Source organism: Takifugu rubripes, chromosome 13 (assembly GCF_901000725.2).
Source record: "Takifugu rubripes chromosome 13, fTakRub1.2, whole genome shotgun sequence".
NCBI classification, from domain to species: Eukaryota; Metazoa; Chordata; class Actinopteri; order Tetraodontiformes; family Tetraodontidae; genus Takifugu; species Takifugu rubripes.
Window position 1 is genome coordinate 11,248,359 of NC_042297.1, and position 13,549 is coordinate 11,261,907.

At 48.6% G+C, this 13,549-nt stretch overlaps 1 protein-coding gene across 6 annotated transcripts in view; it reads left to right on the forward strand.

Moving 5' to 3' along the window:
* The window catches only part of LOC101072632 (SH3 and multiple ankyrin repeat domains protein 2), a 76,058-nt gene that overhangs the window by 25,617 nt on the left and 36,892 nt on the right, over positions 1-13,549 (forward strand). For all 6 annotated transcript variants that reach the window (XM_029846006.1, XM_029846004.1, XM_029846008.1 and 3 more), the window contains 2 exons: positions 1,418-1,495; positions 6,135-6,201. In XM_029846006.1, coding sequence (XP_029701866.1) covers positions 1,418-1,495; positions 6,135-6,201 — 145 coding nt within the window. The remainder of the gene's footprint in view (positions 1-1,417; positions 1,496-6,134; positions 6,202-13,549) is intronic.

A 13,549-nucleotide genomic window follows, 5' to 3' on the forward strand; every position in this document is an offset into this window, starting at 1 on the left:
TGAAATGATCTTCTACAGCAGATTAATGTGCGTGGACCCACACGCGCCATGAATCCGGCAGGGTCGTGACCCCGTCAGCCAATATTACCTCAGCCCACCTCCAGCTCGATGCTTCACCTTTTGTTCCGCTTCTGAGAGATAATTGCATTTGACCTTTGACTCGGGGAGGGGACGGGTGAAAATGCTGAGTCAGCGCACAAGGCCGCTTGGTTTGGATGGAGAAATGACTGTTTTCATTTAGCGTCAATAATAAAAAGGTGAACCCGTCTCTCCTTCAGCCGCTTTAAAAATACATTTAATGATGCAGCAGATAAATGTTTAATCAGCTGTTGAAACAAAGAAGCTGCTGCTCGACAACTAGCATCCCGGAACAGACGTCATCAAAGCCTCAAAGAACAGAAATGCTCCCAAACTGGAGAAAACAACAGAAACGTGTGGTCGGGTCAGCTGGTTCTGTTGGTTCCCAATTGAACCTGACAAGAACAGGTGGTCTTTTTCTCCTCCTCCTCTACCTTCATCTTTTTTGTCTCCTCCTTGTTTGTCTCCTCCTTCCTTCTCTTTTTTAACGTCTCCCTTTTTCATTTTCTGCTCCTCCTTCTCCCTTTTTTCTCTCCTCTACCTTCTTCCCCTCCTCCTCCTTTCTCCTTGTGGTCTGTGAAGTCCCTCTCGTTCCTCTAAGAATGATGCATATAATCTGGAATATTCTGAGCTGCATCCTTCAGCAGCCGAAAAACTTCTTATTGGAGTGTGAGATTGTGAGAGTGTGTGTGTGTGTTTTCCTTCGTTCGTCTGCATCTTCTAATACAACGTGAGAGGAGCAAGAAAAGTCCATTAGCCTCCTGATGGTTCCTGGTCCCTTCGCCTCCTCTTCTGCTCCAGAGTCGAGGAGATCTTGCGGAATTGCTGCGGTTAAAAAAAGGAGCGAGGCTTTGAAAGAAGACGGGCAAACGTGTAGAAGGCATGAGCGTTCCTCCTCGCTCACACGCGCTCACAACTCTCGGCAGCTCATTGTGGAGCTAAAAACAGTCTTTATGTTCACGTGTGTCCGTGGAACATGCGTGGTTGAGCACTTTGTGGGCGATTTGTGCAGCAGATCCAAACCCCTCAGCACTCTCCATCTCTCTCGTCCCTTTCTCCGTTTTCTATCTCTCTCGCTCCCTCTTTCAGCTGAGTGGAGGAATAGATCCACAGTCAGAGCGAAGCGTTGTTCCTCACACAGGTTCTAGATGTTCCGCTGATGTTGTGTTCAGGCTGGGATGTTCTGCAGCTTCTGCTCTCTTGACTTTTCATTCTGGAACAAGGAGACATTGGAAGCTAATCCTGCTTTCTTCTTCTCAAAGTAGGAGAGCTGAGGCGTTTCCCCTGCTGCTGATGTTTCCCGCTGCCTCCCTCTAATCCCTTTTTCCTTCTTCTCCAGGATAACTGTGCCAGAGTGCTGCTGGTCCGCGGTGCTGACAAGGAAGTGAAGAACTACAACAGCCAGAGTCCATTTCAGGTACCTCACATTCACGACCGGCTCTTCCTGACCGCCGCCTGTATCCGTGGTTGATTACAGTTTAATTACAGCCACCTTTTATTCTCATGCTCATTTGTTGCCACGGCAACGGTGCCAAACGGCCAAGGTCAGTTGGAAACGAGCATCTCAAATGTCTCCGTGACCAAAACTGGATTCGTCTCAGTAAATTGGGAGTTGCTTCAGTGAAGTTTAACCAAACAGGAGTTTTACACACACACACACACACACACACACACACACACACACACACACACACACACACACAGCATTTAAATTTAAAGGTCTTTTGACACCTTCATTGCGATGGAACGTTGGTTTCTGATTGATTATTGTCACATGATCAATAATTGCTGTGTGGTTGGTTATTGTTTTGTGATTGTTGGTGTCCTGTGATTGACAGCTGTTGTGAGTAGCTGCAGAAACAACAACTTTTGTTACATAATCCTCATTAATGTTTTGAGCATCTGCTTAAATAATTAATGAATAATCTCTGTTTTAGACGATCAGTTTTCAGGACTGTTCTTATAAAGTGGAACAGTTAAGCTAACAGGGAACAGTTCTTACTGTTCCCTCCCCAGGTTTCTCAACGTCTAAGATATTAAACTCATTTAAACATATTTAACATGTGGTTCTGTTGAAATGGTGTTTTGGGGGTTCGGACTAGGGCGAAGCATCAGATGAGCAGATTCAGAGACGACCACAGATGTTTGAACGTTCGTTCCTCACTGACCAACAACAGTTTTAGGTGTTGTCGGCAGGTTTGTGTCCTGTCCCTGTCCCTGACCCAGGACATCTCAAAATAAGCTGGATCATGGCTCACGTCTCAAGTATCGCCTCTTTCAGTCCATCCAAACATGTCAGGGATGTCCTGGAGACACGTGTCTCGTCAGTTATACCATCTGTGTCCGTCCACCTGGACGACACCTGGTCCCATGCCGGCCTCAGAGCAGGAGCAGAACATCTGTGTTTCCCAGTTGATCAGAGGAGAAGCCGGAGGAGCTTTAGCAGCAGCTAACCTTTGGATCCAGCTGGAACAGAAGAGCAGCATCAGCCACTAGACGCCGTGTGGACGCTCACTCGTGTTGGAGTGGAGAAACTTGCTCTCTTGCTCTTACTATCTTTAACGCTGCTGCTCTCCTCCACCTACACGCTTGGCTATCCGCTGCAACCGGTGAGTTCCTGCAGGCTTTTGATGGGATGGCGTCCACGGGAGAACGTGGGGAGCCGGACGAGGACAGCAGAGGGAATAGAGCTTAGTGAAATGTAAAGGAGGACGAGACGCGATTTCAGAGTCCTCCAAATGTCCCTATCGATGCGTCTCTTTCCTTTCAATTTAAATAAATCAGAGATCCACACGTTCTCCGATCACGGCTGCACACATCAGGACAGTTATTTGTCCCACGTCCCCGGGCGGACCCCTTTTCCCATCTGAATGAAACGCGCTTCCTCGCCACCGCTGCGCGTGAGCCTAATTACAGCGGCGTGTGGGAGTGGGGCCGTGTCATGTGATGATATCGTGTGTGTAATCACGCGTCCTTGCAACAAAAGGAAGTGAAGCCGAGGTGCAGAGGACTCCCATCATCCTCTGGGGGAGCGCCGTCCTCTTGATGGAAGGTTTTCAGAGAGAGATTAAAAAAAAATCATTTCCTTTATTGAATGTAAGTTTCCTTTGTGTCCCCCGGCTGCGTCGGCCTGCGCTGATCCTCTCAGCTTTTCATCCTCCACCATTTCATTCACCTCCATATCTCTTCTCCACGTCTCCACTGTACGTTCTATTCTAATTCTCTCTACTCTCCTCATTATTACACTTGTCGGCTTCTTGTTCTCATCCCTCCCAACACGCACACACACACACACACATTTTCATTTCCTCCTCGACTCAAACTGGAAGTCAGAATTCCCTCTGCATCTCTCCCTGCCTCATTATTCCGCAGCCACCAGTAACATGTCAGTCGCCCCCAAACAGGCATGTCAGCCTTTTCTTTTTCCACCCTTTGGTTTGTTTCATTTTCACGTCCACTTTCAGCCAATCATCAGTAGAGATTTGCTTCCATAGCAACACTGGCACAGGAGAGCAGCCAAGAGATGCTGCGATCTCCACCCCCCCATTCCCAGTCCATTCCCAGTCGTTCAGTGGGAATCATCAGCCGCAACCCAAAATAACGCGAAGCTCAAATGACTCAACGAGCCACCAGAGGAGAACATCCCTGAAACGGCTCTGGTGACCACGTGTGAGACTGAACACTGAAGCAGAGCTGTTGCTGGTTAACTGCTGTGGTTAGGGTTGGGGTTGGCTGATCTTCAGAACCAACCTGGGTTTGGTGCTCTGAAGGATTCTGAGGAGCTCTCAGGCATATTGTGAAAAAACTGTGAACCAACAGTGAATCCTGAACACGTCGCTGCCAATTTCTCCCCACTGCCATTCAATCTTCTGCCCAGGACGCTTTATGGAACCAAAAAAACTCTCTTCTCCACTCGATCGGCGGCGCCCACGATCGCCGGCCTGCACCAACCTGAGGAGGACTCGGGGAGGTAGTGGAACGCTGACTAAACCTCTTGGCTGATGAAGGTTTTGCTCCATCTTAGTGCACCCGTTTACACTCAGGTAACCGGAGGTGTTTACCTGACTTCGTGAACACTTGTAGTTCCGTTTATTTGTCATTTGTGAGCGACAGTGTTGGTGTTGGGTCCTTCGTCCCGTGGAGCTGCAGATGAGTAACGTTGCTCGGCTGATATTGGTTATTGCTCTTGATCAACCAGCCCTGTTGCTTTACCCCACCCCCATGTTATACACAAGCATCGGTCTCCATGACAACTGGGGGTGAGAACACGTGACGCTCGATGTGGAGGCAGCAATAACGGACGATAAAAAAAGACCCAAACAGTTTCCCGTCGGTCACGTGATTTCACTCGAGTTGGGAACGAGCGGATCCGCTTCGGGGAGCTTCACGTCTCCAACGCTGAGACGCTCCCATCTTGGTGTCGGTGTCACGACTCCACATCAGACGATAAGTGTTAATAAAAACGCTGACGCATAAAGTTGACACTCGCAGGCTGAACTGGTCGCAGTAATGAGTTGAATTAACGGTGCTTGACATCTACGGCGTGTTCAGGCCGCTACCGTGCCGCCTCTTAACCCATTAACACGTTAGCCTGTTGATCCCCGTTAATCATTTAGCTCCGATGGGTCGCGTTGGCGGCGCATGGATCTCAGGCTGACCCGGACTTTCATTCGTCATTGTGGGGTTTTTTTGGCGTCTTTGCTGGCTAATATTTTATGTGGCGCTTCAGAATGGTGACAAATTTCAAGTTGCTCGGTTGCCATAACGATCCTCCTGGAGGGACTGTCCACTTGGTGGCGCTGCAGGAGGCTGTCCAGGAGGTTTGCGCTGCTGGATTCACCGTTTTTGCGTGTCCAGTTTGACTCGGGTCACTAGAAACGTGTGAGTTTTAGGGACATCTAGTGGCACCAGCTGGTACTGACACCTGGTGGGTCAGAAACCGTCAGATACTTTTTCCCAATTGGTATCGGGTTTAATTGTGTCTCCTGTTGAAGAATCAGTTTGTGTTTGCAGACGGACTTTAGCAGTCCGACTTCTGCACCCCTGGAGAAATAACAGAGAGAAACAATAATAATAATAATAATATTTCATCCATTACTTTCTCCTGACTGATTGTCCTACTGGGAGCGTACTTAAGTATGTTTGCCGGTGCCTCCTCCTCCTCTTCCTCCTCCTCCTCCTCATCTCTCATTTCTCTCAGGAAGTAGATCCCATCTTTTCTGGGAAAGTGGTTTTGTGTTAAGGTTGTGTGTTGATAGTGGAAGTGGAGCTGTGCTGGTGGAAAACATGTTGGCTCTAAAGTGCTTTTACCGTGTTTTTTTTATTGATATGAGGAAAAGGTCATCTGTGGAGGATTATGACTCCAGTCAACTGTGTTTTAATAACACGGCCGCTCTTCATCACTCGTCCTCCTCATCGTTTGTTCTCCAGGAAACAGAGCAGGCGAGCTTATATAACACCATCGACTTCCCTGAGGGTGTATGTGTGTACGTGTATGTGCGTGTGTGTGTGTGTGTGTGTGTGTGTGTGTGTGTGTGTGTGATGCTCATGTTGCTGATCTGAGGTGTAGTGTAATCCAGTGATCCAGCAGTTGGATCTGGGTCAGTGACGGTGAAACAGCTTCGCTTCACTGCCCCCTGGTGGCCGCCCTGCAGAGACAGATGGCTTTTTAACGTCACTGTCAACAGTTTGTGTTCGGGTTCATATGGTCCATGTAACTGTCAGGAGGCTGCGCTTCTACCAAATACAGAGGAAAGTTTTTATTTAAAAATAGGTTATCTTTTATTTAAGTTATTTTACGTTTATTGCCATAAAGACCTGATTATAGTACAGATTATAGTCTTCACAGGAGTTACAGGGCTTCTTTATGGGTATACCTTTGTATAGCTAAATATAATCACATAAATTAGTATGTCATGGATCACACGTATAGTTTTATTGTGTGTGTGTGTTTATTTTCTTCCTTAGGTTTTCTGTTTTGTTCCTGTCGTCCATAAATGCCTTGACTAGATCATCTCCTGGCCTCATGTCTTCCTCTTCCTTGCTCTCGTCTCCAGGTGGCCATCATCGCTGGCAACTTTGAGCTCGCTGAACTCATCAAGACCCACAAAGAGACAGATATCGGTGAGTTCTCCGCTTCCATTGTTCACCTGTTCTTCCTCCTGTCCCACCCCCCACCATAAACACAGGGAGGGGATCCCAGTTGTGCTGAGGTGAACGGCTGGACTAACCCGCTGCCTTCAGGTCATCAAAAAGGTCAATGCTTTGGGGGGAGGTGTCAACTGACCATGATTTGATTACGTCAGAGCGACTGGTTGATCTTCTGTGTGTTGAGGCGTGAACGTGCTCATTCTTCTTGCATGTTGGACTAGATTGATTGTTCGGAAAGTTGTTGAACACTCAAACAGGATTATTGTTGACTTGATGGTTTAGAAGCCAAGAAATAAGACCTGTAAAGTCATGGAAATGGGTCAAAGGTCACTCTTACTTCAACAAAGTCCTGTAACCTCCACAACCACTTTTGGCTCAACCACTTAAGAAGTTTAGCTGTTATAACAGCCTGTTATAACATAAGAAGCTCCATTATCGGGTTTCAACATTGGCTCTGGTCCATTTTTTGATTATGCTGATGACGCAGCCATTTTATTTGCTGCATCATTGCAGGTGACACGTGTGGTTGTTTTATGTCTTCTGGTTCTGGTGGACCTTTGATCAAGAAAAAGGAGCAACCTAATTCAGGACTTTCTTCATATTGGCCTTCATTCATGCGCCCTTTGACCTCCCAGACCTTCCAGACCCTGTTGAGATGCTGCCACCATCATTCATGGTGGTTATGTGATGTTTGGTGTCCAGCAGGTGTCAGCTCTAATGGGCTGGAGGTTCTGTTTCTCCTCGCCAGACCACAGAAGCTTTTCCCATCTGCAGGAAGGGGGGGTGTGATGCCCTTCTTCTCCCTCAGAGGTTCCTCTGCAGCAGATGTTTCCTCACTTTCTCCTGGACTCTTCTCTGCTCCCGAGCTCTTTGCTCCTTCCCTTCCAGATGTGTGTCGAGCGCCAGTTCTGGAGGAGCGCCGTTATCACGTGCTTCCTTTTAGAACTCCTCAGGTTCCACAGATCTGACATTGGTCTTCCTCTCCTGCTGAACCAGTAGAAATGTCTCTCTTGTCCTGAAAGATCTGAATTATTCAGACAGACATCAGGATGGTGCGCACATCATGGACACATGTACAGTGACTGTTGCCATGGCTACAGTACACATTCTATTTCCACCAGTTTATTTAATTTTCTGGTTGCGTTGAACACTTGGATACTGTTCTGCAGCAGCCATATAACATGTTCCTTTTAAGGAAGCATAAGTATGTGAATCTATTTTCTCACCTGCTTAATTGCATTAAAAACACATAATTTGCTAAAACGTTGCCTTTTCTAAACTATCAGAACTAACTTTCTTCAGCTGTACTTGGTCTCTGTTGCCACTGAGGACACGTGGAGCTACAGATTAGTGAGGGAGCTGAATGAGTGGGTGATGAACCAGCCCATTGCCAGGGAACGCTGACTGGATAGCCGCTGCCCTCCGCATGACAGCTCAGGGATTATCGGAGAAAATGAGAAAAGATGAACCAACAAATGAAAATATAAAGGAGGACAGAGAAAGATTGGAGCGGGCGGAGAGAATGAGACGGAGGTCTAATCTAATCTAAAGATGTAATCCCACCACTGCTGTTCGCCCTCATGGTCGACGCCCTCCAGCCTCGTGCGCAGGCAACCTGCTGAACGTCTAAACAGGGCACAGCAGCACTGTGATGCAGCCCCCCCCCCCCCGTCCTCACCACCACCCCCACAACCACCACATCAGATGGTGAGAGTGTCCAGGTGGCTTCTCCTCCTGATGCCTCCCACTCTGGGGACGGGACATCTCCACCACTGGAGACTGGACTGGCTGCCATCATGGGTTCCGCCTGCAGGAAAGGTGGGTTAGACCCCTGCCTCCTGCCCTCCTGCCCTCCTGCCCTCCTGCCCTCCTGCCCTCCTGCCCTCCTGCCCACACACCCCCACCAATTCAACTAGTCGGGCCCCTGAGCCCCATGCTCACGGGCAGTAGCCTGTGTGTGATTGTCATGCTGATGATGTAACAGTCTCATAAATCTTGCGTCCGCTATCCTCAGCATCATCGTCAGCCGAGCTGAGGCCCGACACTCCGGCTGTTTGTGGGTTACAACAGCGCACAAACAGTTTCCATGGCGTTTATGTTGATGAGCCTCTTTCCCACCAGTGTTATGTTACAGGAATTTTCTAGGGCGGCTACCATTAGTGCTAATGACCAGACTCTCAGAACTTATTTACAGACGATGTGTTTGTGCTTGTAGATGTTGCTGGCTGCAGGTGTTTGGGGGGGGGGGGGGGGGGGGGGGGTTGTTTTGTTTGCAGCATGAGTGGGCAGTGTGGTGTTTCACCTGACCTGGATCTGGCCGATCAGGCTTTGGTTCCCCACACTGCGTGTCGTGTGGTTGTAGCTAGTCACCTGGAGGTGTGGCGGTTGGTCTCTAACTGGCCACTTTGTTTGGATTCTGGCCAACATGCTAACATCATCTCCCACAATCCAGATATTTGAGTTGTTGGATTACAAATGCAAATGTTTTCCAGCTTCTAGCATCCAGGGACGCTTCTGCTGTCTTTAAAAAAAGGCCAGCATATTTAACAACGCATTAACATGTCGTAGTATCGTCCAATTATTCCTAACGCGCTTCTATATTTAGACCTTATCCACTCTGCAGCAGAGCCAAGATGACAATGATGGAGGCAACGGTTTGAATAGCGTTTTAGCTCTGCGCTAATCCAGAAATATGCTCCTACTGTACACATTATTCCAGTTTTTTTTTCTACAATTGACTCATCTAAAACAGAGCCGAATGAAAGTGTGTGTCTGGCAGATATGTGTTGTGTTGTGTCCTCCCTTTGCACCCGTAAAGCCACTTTAAGAATGATTGACAGCTGCTTGTATTGGACCACCCGCTGTCACAGCGTGATAATCCCATCACCAGCATGAAGGGACCACTTTCACACTCATCTACTCCCAGTTTGGCACAACAGTTACACTGGAAATTTCCTCCTGTCGAAACCTGTCGAAAACCTGAAGGACGTACGTGACAAATCAGACTCACATGTTCGTACAACACACACACACATTCTATTAAAATGTCCTCACTTTGCTAGTAGAAAGAAGATTTTGTTACTGAATATTTAGCAAGTACAAGAACACACACACACACACACACACACATTCCTGTACTTTATCTTTGTGAGGACGTTCAGACATCATTTCCCCATCTTCTTACACTAATGTAAACCAAAGTCTAACCCTTCACCTTAAAACCACAACTTTACCCTCAAACAGGTATACACACAGATAAACACCCTCACGACTATGCTTACACACAGGTTTACACACAGCTATAAATACACAAATATACACACAGTCACATAGTTTTGTATGCGACATGATTTTATTCAGCGATTGTGAGGTGTAAATCAGGAGACACAGACAAACTTAGCTTCTCAGTAAGACTAATAGATGATGTGTGTGTGTGTGTGTGTGTGTGTGTGTGTGTGTGTGTGTGTGTGTGTGTGTGTGTGTGTGTGTATAGAACACTATAATGACATGTTAATCTGACCTCTGCTCGTTTTAGTTGATCTTTTGGCCGAAGTCTGTGGACACATGTGTGACGTTTCCATGGTTACAGTTGATTTTCAGGCCGGACAAACCACTACACCACACACATTATCGCTTTATGTTCTAGAATACATATAAACTTTTCTTTCTCATAAAAATGTTAATAAAAACAATGAAGTTTGAAATATAGGTGTCCGTATTTCTTGCTGGATTTGTGTTTCAGCACCTGCTGATGTACGCATGTGGACATTTGTGGACACTCTGGGATACCTATCTGTCCCAGGGCCACGAAAGTCTGGACAGAACTTTGAATTGGAATCGTATTTGGTGCCCATTGATGACGTTTCACAGGGGCGCCAGGACTGAGAGGTCTGCGACCACAGATTTTCTGGAATCGTCGCTATGGGAACCCGCTAACGTCTCTATATTTTTGCATTCTTTATGACAACATATGCTTTGCGTGTGCAACCATCTGCTGCGTTGGCCCTCAGCGAGGTCACTCCTCGGGTGAATCCCTGCCGGCACTGGTGAGGAGGAAGAGGAAGAGGAAATGGAGCTCCACCGATGGTGCGTGACCACGTGCTCCACGCTGGATTGTGTGGCAGAAGACTCAGGTGTGCTCATCAGCCAGTAGGCGGAGACGCGCCGCCCCTCTCTGAGTTGCCTAGCAACAATGAGGGTCTGTGTGACATCAGTTCTCCGGTTCTTCGCTCAACCTTTCTCCACTTAGGAATGTTGTTGTTCCAGATGTTGGCTTCTGCAACATCTGGCCCATTAATATTCCCAGTTCAGAGCAGTTGGAGGTGCCGACGGCTCGGTTGCTGTCAGCACCACCAGTATGTGAAGGAGGCACCCTGAGATCACACTGAACTGGAACTGCTGGTCCCCGACAGGAACAGTCGTTCTCACCGAGAACAGTCTGTGCGTTCCAAAGATTCAGGAAGGGAAGGAAGCAAAGCTCGTTTTTATCCGCCACATCCGCAGGTCTTTGCAGCAGGACTCGGTCCCTCTGTGGGACAGTGGCTGGACGTCAGGAGGACGCCGAGACTTTGCTGGAAACAGCTGCAGCAACATTCACTTTTTCTTATATAAATACCAGGGAAAAGGGTTCTACTGCCGGTTTCACGGTTTCAGATTTCCATGTGACTGATGGACGGTTTGGTTTGTGCTTTTTAGAGGCGTTTTTGTCTCTCTTTTATTGATTTAGTGGAACTTTTATTGAAGAGAGAGAGCGAGAGAGAAGGGGGAGGGAGAGAGGAGGTGTGTGAGGGGCGGGATAATGACTGTCGCATGCGTGTGTGACAGTGCGCGCGTGTGTTCGCGGAGGGGCTCGAGCTGGAGGCGGCTGTTGGTGGAAGGTGTCGCCGGGACGATGAGCGCTGCGCGCGGCTTGGGCGCTGCGCTGAGTCGCTGTCCGCGGTGCTGAACGCGAAAAGTCCAAACTCCTGCGATGCTGAACGAGCCGCGACGCAAGTCGGAGCAGCAACGGAGCGAAAATGAAGTCGATCATTAATGCCTTAAAGAAGGAAGGTAAGCCCGAACGCCTGCTCTTGAACTTTTCTCACCGCGTCCGACGCTCCGTTCGCGGGAAGTTGGCGTAAAACCTCCGTGAGCCCGATGGAAACGCGGAGCTGAAGTGCGCTGGCGTGCGCACCTTGTACCGAGCGTGACTTTGGGTATTTCTGTCTTCTTTAATAGGTCGCCGTGTATTTAGGTTACACGAATAACCTGCAAGTTTTCCCTTTTTTCTGAGAAAGAAAATGAGACACCGCCAGCGGTGGAGCAGTTTTTAGGTCAGAGAGGAGCCGAAAGTGGGACTCTGGTGGAGAACCCGAAGAACCGGGCCGATCTGTCCGCGTATCAGAGCGCGTTGGTGGTGTTGAAATCATCCGCTGCTGTTTTTCTGAATGAAGACGCGGAAAGCAGCCAGAAACGTGGATTAGCCGGAGCCGCCTCTGCTGCCGCTGCCGTCGGTGCCTTAATGAGCAGCACCGACGTGATTAACGGAGCTGTCAGACGGATTGAGCGCAGAGGTCGAAGGTTCTGGACTTTTCTTTGTCTAGAAACAGAAAAACAAACAGGATTGATCATCCAGGACAGACGGCTGAGTTTTAGGCTCCGCAATTATGGTGCAAAAATCGCAAAATGTGGTTCGTTGTCAAAGAACTGAGAAGAAAATTGCCGGTGAAATCACCTGAAACTGCACTAAAATCCACCGTTGGTGTTTCCGTTCAGGTGAAATCCTCATTAATTCCGAACCAAACACCTAAAACTATAAATGTTGGTGGGGGGGTTGATCCACTGAATCATCAACAAGTTGCGTCATCACAGCGTCCTTTCACATAACTGTAATTTACCCCATCTGTCGTTCTCAGCCACGGGAGCGCACTGCATTGTGGGATTTCTATCTCAGGAAGCCCTGCGCATCTGGATTAAATCGCGATGGACTCCACATGTTCAAGAACATGGCTCAGTCAGATAGAGGCTCCCTGGGCACCCCTCATGTTCTGAGGTGGCCGTCTGTATATCTGGGTCCTGTCCAATAACAGGGCTCAACATCCCAGAGCAATAAAGGGAAATAGAGATTTTATTTCAGTATGTATCATCGTTATCATCATAATGTCATCAACACCCAGCAAACTCTTTGATGCGCCTGGTCATTGCCATGACAACAGCCACATGTTCAATCCTTTCATCAATGTTCTAAGTGTCAGAGGTTTTCCTCAAGCACCGTGAGATATTTGACATTAATTTCACCCTCCGCCATGATCCGCTTTAGGCTCCGCCCACTTGGTGGACCTGGCAGGTGCCGGACGAACGGTGCCGTTATTTCTTTTTTCCACATTAATTAAGTAATGTCAGACGAGCTGAGAGTGTGATGATGATTATGTGAAGACCAGATTAAGACCAGAAGACCAGAACCAGCCTTTAAGGGTCCGGTTTGGGACCAGCCTGTAAGGGTCAGGGCCTGTAAGGGTCCAGTTCGGGACCAGCCTGTAAGGCTCCGGTTCAGGACCAGCTTGTAAGGGTCCAGTTTGGGACCAGCCTGTAAGGCTCCGGTTCGGGACCAGCCTGTAAGGGTCCGTTTCGGGACCAGCCTGTAAGGGTCCATTTCGGGACCAGCCTGTAAGGGTCCAGGCCTGTAAGGGTCCAGTTCGGGACCAGCCTGTAAGGCTCCGGTTCAGGACCAGCTTGTAAGGGTCCGGTTCGGGACCAGCTTGTAAGGGTCCATTTTGGGACCAGCCTGTAAGGGTCCGGGCCTGTAAGGGTCCAGTTCGGGACCAGCCTGTAAGGGTCCCACTCAGTTTCCAGGTAGATTTTTCTCTCTGACAGAACCACACACGCTTCAGTTGACATTTGGACCAAATGCTGCCCTCTGGTCCGGTCCTCATCGCTGGTCCGGTCCTCATCGCTGGTCCGGTCCTCATCGCTGGTCCGGTCCTCATCGCTGGTCCGGTCCTCATCGCTGGTCTCATGATCGTCTCTGCCAGATATTTTCCAAAAGCTCTGTGAACTGTTTGACTTTGGAGTCCCGTCTCCTGCAGTTTGTCCTCTGCTCAACCTCTCATCCACTTTGAGAGAGTTCCTCTCGCTTTTCTCTCACTTTTCAGCACAGATTGCAGCCTAAATTAGCAAAGGAAAGAGGCCTTCTGGTTCCCAGAGGTTAACATGTCCACATCTGGAAGGAGAACCAGAGCTCCTGCCTGTTTTCCTGACACCTCCCTGCTAAAGCTTTAGTGTGAAGACGTGACCAGAAAAAACAGACACAGGAGACACGTGTCCCCTGTACAACAAAGACGTG